General features: G+C 37.1%; 1 protein-coding gene across 2 annotated transcripts in view; it reads right to left on the reverse strand.

Moving 5' to 3' along the window:
• Positions 1–14,151, reverse strand: part of ADAMTS19 (ADAM metallopeptidase with thrombospondin type 1 motif 19) — a 241,310-nt gene that overhangs the window by 98,599 nt on the left and 128,560 nt on the right. For both annotated transcript variants that reach the window (XM_058737110.1, XM_058737119.1), the window contains exons 9-10: positions 7,478–7,618; positions 5,890–6,040 (exon numbers count right to left, since the gene is read on the reverse strand). In XM_058737110.1, the coding sequence (XP_058593093.1) occupies positions 5,890–6,040; positions 7,478–7,618 (292 nt within the window). The remainder of the gene's footprint in view (positions 1–5,889; positions 6,041–7,477; positions 7,619–14,151) is intronic.

Genomic DNA, 14,151 nt, shown 5'->3' on the forward strand with positions numbered 1-14,151 from the left:
CCAAATTCCTGCTGGTTCTGGAATTTCAGAGTGCCAAATCAGACACTCAGTCTTCTAGAATTCTTTGTAAGTTACCTCATTTCAACGTCAACCTCTTCACTAGATCACATGAGAGGTTTTAGAAAGTCCATTGCCTTTGACATATCAACTCAATATAAGAGAAATATGAAACTGGAACTTTCCTTGTTACTTTTTTTGTCACCACATGGTTTTATCAGAGTAGAAAGTTTTCTATATGATATACTATGCATATAGTATATCATTCAGTTCACAATGTGCCTCCTCCAAAACCAAAGTCAGACCTTATGTTTCTTGGAGGTCTTCAATTTTCAGCACACTTCCTCTTACTCAAAACATGCAACTCAGGGGGCCTGAGTGGCTCAGTTGGTTAATCATCTGACTTTGGCTCAGGTCATGATCTCATCGTCTGTGAGTTGGAGCCCCACCTGAGGCTCTGAACTGACAGTGTGGAGCCTGTCTGAGATTCTCTCTCCCTCCCCACCTCCCTGACCCTCCCCAACTCCCACACTCACTACCTCTCTCAAAATCAATACACTTAAAAAAAATGCAATTCTCATGCAGCCACTTCTTACTGTTTCCTGGGAAGCGGCCATGCTTCTGAAGTCTGAGCCAGGGTTTGTGACTTTAGGAAGCTACTAGGCTGACTTGCTTCTTATGGATCTGGCTCAGCCACAAGAGGCCAGGTGGCCTAAAGGTACCAACAAGAAGTCAGCGTATTAAGTCCGAAAAGTGAGCTAGTATTGCTGGAGGTCAAGTTGTCTCACAAGCCTTTAAACATTGCCTTTATGCCTCAGCAGACGCCTAATGCCCTTAAACATTCTGCACATGTAAGTTACTATATCCTAAGGGTAAATCTGCATTACTAATTAGAGCAGCATAAACGTAGTGCTGGGAATCTCTCGTGCTTGTGTATAACTCACATACTTCCTGGCTAATTCAAATACTATGCACCAACTGCTGTGGTCTCTAAGATTCTACCACAGACACACAGGTTGAAAAGCTGGTATGAGACCACACTCTGACAGCGTGATACTTATATACAACTGACTGGAAGTGGGATGGTCATAAGATGCCTGATTCACTCACATATAAGATGTGAAACATAAACCATCTTTATAGGTTGGTTTTTGTGTAATCACTGAGTTAACACTGAATAACATTTAGATTATCTTCATGCTATCCTGGCATATTATATAAGACTTGACTGTATGAATGAAAATTTAGAATCTTTATTCCATCGTTTAGCTGATTCGCTTATTCATTTAACAAATATTTATTGAGCACTCTTTTAGGTGCTAGAGATACAGTGATAAAAAGGACTGATAGAGACCTCCTTTGGTGTTATGAAGGCTGTCTTCTGAAGAGACTTTTTTTAAACTTTATTTATTTTGAGAGAGAGAGGGAGAGAGAGGGAGGGAGGAAGTGCATGAGTGGAAAAGGGGCAGAGGGAGAGACAGACAGAGAGAGGGAGAGAAAGAATCTTGAGCAGGCTCCGTGCAGTCAGCGCAGAGCCCCTGTGGGGCTCAATCTCACAAACCCTGAGATCAGGATCTGAGCCAAAATCAAGAGCCAGTCACTTAACCAACTGAGCCACCTAGGCACCCCTAAAGAGACTTGTTTTATACAAAGGCTGGATGACTGGCTGATATGGTGACTCCATGTGTATCCACTTGAAGGTGTATGTGTGTGGCTTAACCAGGAAAATTATCCAGTATTCTACACTTACAACTATTTCCCTTACACTTTTAAGTTCTTCCTCCTGACACTTACTATATGTTCAGGTGTTTCCAAAGAGCTCCAACTAACAGAACCAAATCCTGTGGGAAAAACAAATCAACGGCATATTTTCAGACTTCCTTTTACTCCCCTCTTCTGCTTTTGGAACAGCTAATCGTTTCCACTTTGAAAAATGTCTTCACTGAGCCTCCATGATCTTACTTTCTCTTGGTTCCATTCCTACCAACAGACTTCTTCAGAGTTTTAATTGTTGCTTTTTTCTTATGTGCCTCATCTCCAAATATGGTAATCACCGAATTCTCAGTCTCAGGACTTTTTCATTTCTATCTAACTCCTTTCCTGTTGTGATCATTTAGTATCACATCTTCATTATCACCTGCTTGTTGAGGTTTCCACAGAAATATCTATCCTGGACCTACTTCCAAATCTATTTGGATGTCTATGAGCACCTTAAACTTAAAAAAAGTTTGCCCTCCACTCCAGGGCAAGCATTCTGCTTTTTTTTCCCTCTCTTTCCATAATCTTCCTGATATAAATGCACAGCTTGCTCTCCGTCTTCAGATCTCTAAATAAATGTCACCTCCAGGAGGCCTTCCCAGATTACCCTATATAAAATAACATCATCCCCACTCTCTCATTCCTAGTTTTTACTCTTTATTCTTCTTACCTGGGTTTACATTTCTACAAAACACTTATTACCAACTGACATGTTATAAATGTATTTGCTAAAATGTATTTATACGTGTTTTTACCTAGGGACGCCTGGGTGGCTCAGTCGGTTTAGTGTCTGACTCTTGATTTTGGCCCAGGTCATGATCCCCGGATCGTGGGATCAAGCCCCACATCGGGATCTGTGCTAAGTGTGGAGCTGTTTGGCATTCTCTCTCTCACTCTCTCTCTCCCTCTTCCCCTCTCCCCTGCTAGTGCTCTCTCTCTCTCTCTCCAAAATAAGAAATAATTTTAAACTTTTTGCCTGTTTTTTGCACCAGAAATTTAAGCTCCATGAGAGGTGAGGTCTTCGTCATTTCCTGCTCTATTATTAGTGTACAGAAATGTGCTTGAAAAATAGTTGGAATTCAATATTTATCAAATTAGTAACTGAATTTGTAAATAAATTCTTCAATGGCACTATTTATCGGGTTACTACACTTTGCACTAATTTGGAATTGAAATGATGATTTTCAATAGTTGTATCAGAAAACTATTTTAGAGTCCCAAAAGTCCATTCTCTTAGCTCTAAGACTTGGAAAGATAACATAGTCCAACTTCTTGTTCTATACAGTGTATCTTAAAGAGAAAAAAGTTTTGACTAAGTCTACATGACCAATAAGAGGTGGAACCATTGTTAAACACTGGGTCCACGCCCCTCCAGTCAGTGTTCTCCAATCAAACCCTGACTCAGAGGTATTGCTTTTCCTTGGCTACCACAGCAATCCAATTCTTTTTGGTGTTATTTTAAAAATAATTTTAATAGATATTACACAGAGGTGGAAGCAAGGAAAAAACTGACTTTATAAATAAAAGCGTCACACATATAAAGCTTGAGTATATAAAAAGGAAAACATTTCTGAATACCTAAATCTAAAACTCAATTTAACTTGAAAAATGCTCAGCTTAAAACAAAGCAACATCCTAGGACATTGAGAAACATAGATTTAAAATCCTATAACAAACACTTATATTTTCAGAGATGGAAAAAAATCCATGCAGGTAGGTTAGTGAGAAATAACATATAAATAGAGCAAAAAGCTTAGAAAAATAAAAAAAAAGCAATCAAGATATTTCTTAATCCTGATGATACAGGCACAGTAGCAGAAGAAATGAACTGAGTCCAAACACGGGATATGATCTATGATTTTAACCCATAAAGAAGGTTGAGTTCCCCAAGAGGCAATAAAACATAGCAGTTAAAATGTACTCCACTGCTTGGATTTGCACCTAACACTCTTTCTTGATAGGTATAAGAACTTAATTGTTAATACTTAACTTCTACGGGCCTTAAATTGTTGATCTGTAAAATAGAATTGAATAATAACTATACTTTTTATGGGAATCAAATTAGATCATAAATATAAATGATTCATGTACTATGTGGCAGATATTTTATAGTTGGAAATATCGTACACTGGTATTAGGAAAATTTAACTAACTACAATATAAAATAAATTCTAAAAGCTTTTAAAGATAATGTTTGTGAAAATAATGTAAAATTTACCAAAATCACGCTTGTGGTTGATCATTTGCAGTGTCTAACACTTGGGGTACTTTATAAAACATGAAAGTCTTCCATTTATCAGCTCTATCAATTCTCTCTACCACATGAATTGAAACTTCCTCCCAAGTATTTCTACAATGGTAACCATGAACACCCTACTTTGTTTTCCAAAACAATGCCAATTTCAGCAGATGAAAATGTACCTGCCTGAAAACATTCATTTTGCCATGAAGATTTAAGAAAGACTGTAACCCACTTTTTTGATTGTCTAAAGGTCCTGAATGAGCGTAGAGTGAACAAGAAGGTTGGTAGATGACATCAGGGAGGTATCAAGGACAGACTGTACAAAGCCAAGCTCCTACTGTTGCAGTGATCACACCTGACGCTAAGTTCCAAGGAGTCATAGCTGTGCTACATGTAAACCCTTGGGAACAAGTCACAATTACACACCTACACCAGCCATTCCCTTTTGAGCTCCATCACTGCCAGATGGATATTATGGTCGATATATCTTTTGACAAGTCACATTTTTTTAATTGTGAGAGAGAGAAATATTTTTGAGAGAGAGAAATAAACTGGACGCGACAGGGGGAGAGGCAGAGAGAGAGGGAGACACAGAATCTGAAGCTGGCTCCAGGCTCTGAGCTATCAGCACAGAGCATAACATGGGGCTCGAACTCACAGACTGCGAGATCATGACCGGAGCCGACGTCAGACGCTTAATTGACTGAGCCACCCAGCTGCCCATTGACAAGTCACATTTAATGCGGCACCGACTCCTTCATACACCCACTTCTTTTAATCTTAAGTCAAGTATTCACTGAGTGCCTACCACGTGCCAGCCACTGGACTAGACGCTGTCGAAACATTCTCTGTTCTCATGGAGTTCACACACTAGCGTGGGGAATGGATGAGAAGAAAATAATAAGTGAACAACTCCTTTAATAAGAACTACAAAGAAGAGAGAGCATAAAATATGTCATAATGCCATATACTTGTTGACTTATAATGGATTTTAATTATGCTGCCAGTAATCCAAACAGCATTATCTTCAACAAGTGAAAAATCCTTTGAGGCAATCACAGAAACTTAGGTAGAATGAAATACAGCTACCAATTCACTCTAAGCACGACTATTGGTTTATTCCTGCAATACAAAGTGTGTGTGTGTGTGTGTGTGTGTGTGTGTGTGTGTGTGTGTTGGGAAGAGGTGGGAAGGGATGAGCAGCTAAGGGATGGGCAGCAGAAAAAAAGGAGAAAAGAAAGAAGGGAAAGTAAAAATAGCTAAAATTCTTACATCAATTAACGTCATTTTGCTCAATCTTTCAGACTTCCTGTTTTCTAGACTGGTACAACTGGCCTATCTGAGTAATTAGTGGCCATGTGAATACTAATACATAGAGAAGACTTAAGTTTCCCATCATATATTTACCCCTTCCCTCTAGTTTAACTATTTAAAAATGTACTCTCTAGTGTTTGTTCTAGAACATATTTTTAAGATTTTATTTTTAGGATTAAAAGATACAACTCTTCCTCCACAATTACATGTTCATATATCCTTTTTCTTACATTTTCTCCCAGTTACCTACCATGTATGAAAGTAAAAGATTTAAAAGAGAAGCAATGAAATGGCCCAATATAAATAATTCCCTGACTCAGGGACCATTTTTGAAGTTGAAATTCTTGGGTCATTCCTTCCTGACTTAGATTAAATGCCTACATCTTATTTCTACCACTTCCAAAGTGCCAGGGGGGAAAAATAATCTTCTCTTAGAAAATCCTTCTTTCCAAGATTAGGGTGCTCTCAAAAGAGCTGTATGTGCTAAAATAAAGTCATCTTCCCCACCTCCGATCAACACTTCTCAATTATGAATGTGAACATACACTTGAAAATTCGCACCTGGACACAACCCTTACCTGCATCTCTTGACAAAAGGAAGCCAATGGCCCAAAGAGAATCTGACATTGCTCGTCAGCAGTGTAGGTCATCCCTGGCAACTTGGAAGGAACCATCACGGAATTGACACTCTGGGGATTTGTCTGTAGCAAGCAGCTACTGGCCTTTGACCTGGCAATACGCAGATATGTGTAAAATTTTGAATTTAATGTAAAAATTTGTTATAATTAGCATAGCAACAGGAAACATTTTTAGAATGTTAAAAATATGTTCTTTTATTTATAAGTTCTTCTACTGAATACTCATAGAAATCACTCCACATGTGAGAATCATTTATGTACAACTATGTAAGATAATCCTAATAATAATAATATTGAACATGATGATTTTTTGGTTTATTAAGGTCTTTCATATGGGTTGACTCAGCTAATCCACATAACACTGTGAGGTGGTTATGACTTTGCATATTTATAAGATTAAGAAGCTCAGACTCAGAGAGTAACCTGACCAAAAGTAATGCGTGAAGGTAAGAAATGAATTGTGTTCGAGGACTTAAATATACGGAAGGCATTGTCAAGTGAGTATTTGCACATATTTTTGTACTTGACATTGTAATACAACTTCCATTTATGAGATGACATTTAATTTTATCATGGTTCTGATTCTTGTGAAGGCAGCCATACAAAATCATACATGTTCCTTGGGAACATCGAAGGGTGACTGTTGCAGAGAGGTGGTATGTTCAATATTACATGTTCTACGTACTGGTCTCTACACTATCATGACTGAACGTACTGCATACATTTCACACCAGAGTTATGGTAATGTAATAAACAGTATACTTTAGCTGATTTTAATATTCATTTAACAGAAAAAAATAGGCTTGCCAATTTAAACGGTATGGAAAAATGAATAAAATTTATCTGTATCGTGAATTTAACTAGCTCAATGTTCCTATATTTCTTAGTGAGACTTTTGGATACTTTAAGCATCTCTCACTCACTAACTGCTCTGTGTATCTCATACTGTTTCTGCTTGTTCATTTATTTACCAAAGAGATAAGTAAAGAACAAGGGATTTAAAATGAAAATTCGAACAATACTAGTATTTTTCACTTCTTTTTCCAACCAGACATAAACAGTTCCCTCTGTTGAAGGTGGGAAAGAAGAGAATGAGAACTATTATAATGGTGAAAATGATGTATTAATGAAAAAAATCCAGTGCTTAGAAGTATCATAATGGAAGAGTGGAGCTTTTGTTAAAGAGGTTCTTTGTGATAACAGATGTGCTGAGTGATGAACAATGAGAATATTTTCCACTGGGAAATTTCGAAGAGGTAAGGAATCACTGTGATAGATAATTTTCCAACCTTACAAATCATCTTGCTCGTTCTTTTATTAGAAAATGTGGACACTAAGAAGCAGATGGGTTAAATAATATGTTCCAATTCACACTCTCTGAGTCAGTGGAAGGGCCAGCATTAGAACTGAGTGCCTTGATCCCTAATCGGGTGTCCTTTCCACTCTACTGTGCCACCTTCCCTGGCTGGTAGAGGAAGCAGGCACATGTAAACATTGACAATGCAACAATAGTAAATGACCTCAGTACCTTAGAAATCTTTCCAAATCTTCCTTGCTACATCGGGACCATGAAACATCACCAAGATTTTGTCCTTTAATCCATTCACCAGACATGATATGAAGACCATCAGCACATGATGGGTGGTCATTGTCATGATTAATGCCCATGCTGATTCAGAATATAATTAAAATAAAAAATTACATTAGGTAAGTATATCTTAACGATTTATAAAGGCAATTAAATAACAGATAAATACTGAAACTAATGGGAGATAAATTAGTTTTAAAAATCAAAATAAAATTAGATATAAGATTGATTTTTTTTGAAATTTTGTTATCTAGATTAAAGATAAATATTTTTACTGAGGGAAACATATTTCCCAATGAATCTAGCAAATAACATGTTTAGTCACCTATTTTCAAAATGGTCTATAGATAAAATTTTCAGAGTTGTATGTATGAAACATATAGAAATAGAAAGTTTCTATTCAACCACATTAAATTCTTGTTCTTGCCTGGAGATCCTTTACTCATCGCTTTTAACAAATCTGAAACCACATTAAAACTATTATTTTCCCCATCTGCTTCATTAGACTTTCTTCTTCCATTCATCATTAAACACAAACTATCCCTGGGAAACCTTCACATTCCTGGCCATCTTTACTTCTTCTAGTGAATCTTGAATCTATTGCTTCAAGCTGAAACTCTTTAAAAAGCTGACTTACCTCCAAATGGGTGTACTAGAAGAATATTAAATTCAATATGTCTAGAAACTGCCCTCATTATTTTCTCTTTCAAGCCTTGATTTATTCCTGTACTGTCTCTTTTATGCATTCACTAGCCACCCAGTCTGCCAAATCAAGAATCTTCAGGTCTTTTATCCTTTCTCTCAGATCACCACCCAGGCTATTTTATTTTATTAAGTGTCAGAGGGCAAGTTCTGCCAGTGCTACTTCCTAAATATTTGTCTCAACTGTCACTTCCTTTCAATTCCTTTGTTACTATTACAAAGGATTATTAAGTATTTAGTCTCAATAATTATTATGTCATTATTGCGTTCTGTGCCTCTAATCTTTACCAACATTCTCCCTTTTTCTCCTCCTGCTGTGCCCCAGGGAAGTCTATTTAAAACACAATCTGCCTCCCTGTTACCTATAAGGCACTGTCAGCTCTTCAACATCATACAAAGTCTCTTTATCTTCTTCCAGGTCCTTTATGGCATTTTCTTTTCAGCGAATGATTTCTAGTTTCCCCAACAGTATGCGGTTTCTTATTCTTTCACAATTAATTGTTATTTAGAATTTTTTTGTGTGCCATGCACCATACAAAAGGGTTATAAACCTGAATTAAACGATTCAATGATGTAGGTACTAGTATAATCCAAGTCTGCTGATGAGAATGAAATTTCCCAAGGTTATACAGTGAGAAGGTGGAAAGTGGGGCTGTCTGAACTGAGCAGGCTGGCTCAGGAATCATGTGACTGACCATTACCTATTTGGCATCTGTGAATTCCATTCCCTCTCCTGCCCTGCCCAAAGTGCCTATCCTTCAATGTCTTCGCCTGGATAAATTCTACTTAATCTTCGAGATTACTGTCGATGACCTTCATGAGGTTTTCTTTCACTAACTTCATCTCACCTATGTGTACTCTCTGTCCTACCACAGGATTCTGTGAACCACACTGTTATCGCACTGGCAACAATGCATTATGCATTTTTACTTCTGGTTAATGCTGCAACTTCTTGAGGGTAGGAACTGGCTCATCTCTCTGAACTGCTGGCATACTGGAATCATATTCTATAAACCATACATAAACACTGAATCAAGTCACCACGGAGAATCGCTTCTGTTTCAGGAAAATCTTCATATAATCTCTACCGAATTCTCATAGTGAAGGTTAATACTGAAAAAATTGGAAGAGGAGAAATGTGTTTTTCTCCAGGCTGAGTCTGAAATGATGGCAGGATAGTCAAGTGTTCCCTTTACAATCTAGATGATAAAATAGTCTTTCATAATAAAAATAGCGAATAACAAGAATATCTACACTATATTTAAAAATGCTATAAAAAGAATTATAGAGGCTTCTAAGGGAAATCACAACTAGACTACCTATGTTTTCTCAAATCAAAATAAAAAATATCAAGGCCAACTACTTTTTCATTGACATAAATTAAAACTTTGAATTAAAATTGTTATATTTAACATGTTTTTGGAAGGAGAAAATGATATGGACGGAATAAGTAATTTATGAGTTAAGAATAATGAGTTAAGAATTCACTCCATTTGCTAACTTAGAAGACTAATAAAACCGAAAATACATTATTGAATATCATTTTCCATACTTCAGTGTCAGAAAAATTCAGCTCCATGTTGAACCATATTTTTCTTTCCTATTCTAATTAATGTCTTTAAATAGGTTCTGTATCAACACATATTAATAGGATGATGGACAGAGAATAGGAAGATAAATGTTTTTCATACTTTGACGATAGGGAGGAAAAGTAAGAGACGATGTGGAGTCATTATGGACCAATTTAATTGCCAGGAGGTAGGGTAAAAGATGTTGAAGTTGAAAGAGATTTGAGTTCTGTGTCTCCCTCCCCCTAATTCATGGGACTAGATACAAGTAAGTAATAATATTAAGAAATAAATGCTTTCTTTTAAAAAAAAAATTTTTTTAATGTTTATTTATTTTTGAGACAGAGAGAGACAGAGCATGAATGGGGGAGGGTCAGAGAGAGGGAGACACAGAATCCAAAACGGGCTCCAGGCTCCGAACTGTCAGCGCAGAGCCCGACACTGGGCTTGAATTCATGGACTGCGAGATCATGACCTGATGCGAAATCGGCCGCTTAACCGACTGAGCCATCCAGGCGCCCCGTTTTCTTAACTGATTGTTAGGAAAATCTTATGATGATGTAAAATGCCTGACCCAATGTCTAGAATATAGTAGCAACCCATAATTATTCTTTTTATTGGGACAATACATCCAAGATATCTCATTCTTCTAACTTGTCAAATAGCACAAAGAGATAAAAACATCATTATATGTAATTTGTTGTCTTTGTGAACTTTGGTGAAAGTTGTGGACTTTAAGGAAAACCAAGTAAAGAATAATGGCAAGAATTTACTTTGCTTGGATGTTAACTAATTAAAATAAGAAACTGCAAATAAAGCAGAATCTCACAAATTGCTTAAAACCCCTTAATGCGTTTCTAACAGTACAGTCCTGAGGCAGCCTTGCCAGGATCACTGTCTCACCTCCACCAGGGAGGGATTCTGGCCACAGCACACGTTGCCGGGTGACCCTGTTTTATCAACAGCCACTTGCCGCATGGAACACACTCAACTCTTCCATCGGTGGTGGTACCGTCTTGCAAAGCATACACAAATGCTATTATTCCTGAAAGGCAACTGGTCTTTTTCAGAAACAATAAAACTTCTTAAATAATGTGTCCATTTGAGAGAAGAGGTTTTGCTTCCAAGAGTTAGCAATTTGGACATTCTCCCAAAGTGGTGTAATGTGATTTTCCAAATTGGGAAGATTACAACCTCTTATCCAGATGATCCTTTTGGGATCTTGATTCTCATGTAAGAAATTAGCTACAGCCATGGAGAGATCTAGTGATTCAACCATTGTTTACCATTAGTTAAATTTTCCTAAAGCTGTTTAACTTGTAACAGAAAAGATTATCATTAAAGAAAAAAATTGGGACAGGGCCTTTTTTTTTTTTTTTTTTAACCACATATCTGGAACTATCAGGAAACACTGCTTAGTTCCAATTCTACAGATTTGAAAGAAAACAAATAATTGTGAACCTTTGTACCAGTCACTGTAATAATCATTTCCAATGATGATATCACTTAATCCTCACAATATCTCCATTATGTGTCTATTATTATGACTATTCTGTAGATGCAGAAGGTGCTGAGGTTAATTGGGGAGATGGGACTCAGACCCAGGCAATCTGATGGTCAGAAAGATCTCCAAACAACCAACTATAGTGCATCTCTTTCTGAATCAAAACTCTACATAAATGCATATAATCTTTTTTGTTTTATGAATAATTTTAAATGTCTCCTGTTAGCAGAAATGCACCTCTACGTATACAGTTCTAAAACCAAGTCGTGTGCATTGTATGGAGAACATTCTTGAAGTAAGACATTAGCAACACCTCTCCTCATACTTCTGCAACTGAGCTACATTTTAATAATCTCAGTTTAAATTCATTTTGACAAAGAGCCTAGGGCAAATAAACTCTCTACTAACATTGTACATGGTTGTCAAGTCAACTGAAAAAATATTTTTATCTTATAAAACTTCTCAACTTGTTTAAAAGTCACTGCCAGGAAGTTTTGTGATATCCTGCGGAAAGCTGGAGAAACATTTGGATTTTGAAGATGGTCCCTTTTGATGTTTAAAGAGTTAGAGAAGAGAACATTTATGAATTCACTCACATTTTTTGCATAATTTGGAAAGGGTCAGATTTGTAAACAGTAATTCTTTAGAAGACTAAATTTTTTGTGCTCAATATATTAAATATTTCACATGATGTATTATTTCCCACTAGAAGTTCTATATTATATAGAAAATTTTATTTGAAAAAAGAAACAAACTGTCCTAATGTCTAAGTGGAAGTATATTTCCACAAAATAACAATTTCCTACAATTCCGTGGTTACATCTTATTTGGAGTAACTTAGCGGCTGTGTGCTCACGGCGGGGGGGGGGGGGGGCGGTACAAAGTATTTTTATTACTTTTTATATTTTGAATAATTTTAATTATTTAACTGTCAGTTGTCACAAAACAGCGAAATATGTACTTCTATTGGACGTCCAAAGACCGTGTAAAGGCAGACAGCAACAATGTCAAAAATGTTCTAAAAAGTAGAGGTACAAAAGCAGGGATTACTTTTGACCTTGCTGTGCATATGAGGCAGCTTCATCTAGCAAATGAACAAACACTTGGGAACGCAGTATTTGCTACATGCTGTACTGAGCTGGGGTCATAAAAATGAGCAAGATTCAGTTCCTACCCTCAAGGAGTTTATTCTCTCTTGGGGTTAGGACACACTACCCTTGCCTTAGGAAGCTAACGCATGCCTGGACCCTGTTAGCTCTGTATTCCTTAAAGCTCTCCTACCCCTCCCTCCCTTTCCACAGCTAGTTATACCAATGAAGACCAGTGCTGATCCTCTTGAATTCTGGACTCTTGTCATGTCTGCCTGACTGACCTTGTGCCCCTTAACTCTTTGCTTTATTAAACCATGCTTTAATGAATTTAGTTTGTTATGAATACATTAATACAAAAACCTAGTTTCCTAGGCAAAATATTTTAATATTCCTTGGCAACCAGCAACACTGAAAATGTGAATAATGAACTATGTGCATCAGAAACCTAGGGATGTTGGGGCACCTGGGTTGCTCAGTCGGTTGGGCATCTGACTTCGGCTCAGGTCATGATCTCATCACGGTTTGTGGGTTCAAGCCCTGCGTCGGGCTCTGGGCTCACAGCTCAGAGCCTGGAGCCTCTTTTCGATTCTGTGTCTCCCTCTCTCTCTGCTCCTCCCCCATTCATGGTGTCTGTCTCTGTCTCAAAAATAAATAAAACATTTAAAAATTTAAAAAGAAACCTAGGGATGCTGATGTTGGGTTAGTTAAATTGCAGAATCCTGTATCCTGCCTCAACTGATTGAACAAGAGTATTTAGAGATAAGGCCTAAGAAACTTTATTTCAAGTCATTTTCTAGATGATTCTTACTCAAAATTCTAAAAAGCACTGACCTATATGACAAAAATCCAAGATTTTTATCTTATTTTTCAAATAATCTGTAAACTTACTTCAATCTAATTTTCACAGGAACACTTAATTCCAGCCTATCATTTTGTATAATTCCCTCCTATCAGAATGCTTTCCCCAGATTGTCTATAATTACAAATGCAACCCCCATTTTAAGACCATCTCCCTGCATAAAAGACTCTTCAATAAATTCTAGCATATATTTCCCATGGTTCTTAACTTCTGTGGCTTTCAAATATACGGCATGTATACATATCAGAACTACCTTCTATTTTTAGTGAATTTAGCACCATCTAGAATTTAAGTGTTTGAAGAACATATTTTAATTCCTTGATATACTTAGTTCAATACCTTATTAAATAAATGTCTACAGACCTAGCCACTGATACAGTATCAGAGAAGCAACTAAATATTCTGCAAATGTGACAGCAAGTTGAAACTAATATGACTTCTTACTGATTTAGGGAAACCGTAAGCTGGAAAGATCTGTAGGTGATCTGTTCGAGAAAAGCTGCTTGCCTGACTCTGGACCACACATTTGCCAAGATACATTAGAGAAATACAAACAGAAAGCCAATTCCTGTAAGACCACTCATTAGCTGGGTGATTTTTTCCCTCTTCCACCTACTCACTCTGACATCCAAACCTACGTTTGGAGAGAATCTGGGTGTGTGGGAATGCTGCCACATCTATACTGGCTAAAGTCCCATTATGATTATTAACTTGGACAAACTACTTATTACTCTAACTGGTATCATTGTCTAAATAAAGTATCAAATACAAAAGCTGTGTCAGTGGTCTATAAGGGTCTCCATAATATGTTCACTTCCTGCCAATCCAGTAAGAATTCTAAAGGATATGAAATCACTCCCTGAATGAACAGAGAGATGTATGACCCATGG

This window comes from Neofelis nebulosa, chromosome 1 (assembly GCF_028018385.1).
Source record: "Neofelis nebulosa isolate mNeoNeb1 chromosome 1, mNeoNeb1.pri, whole genome shotgun sequence".
NCBI lineage: Eukaryota > Metazoa > Chordata > Mammalia > Carnivora > Felidae > Neofelis > Neofelis nebulosa.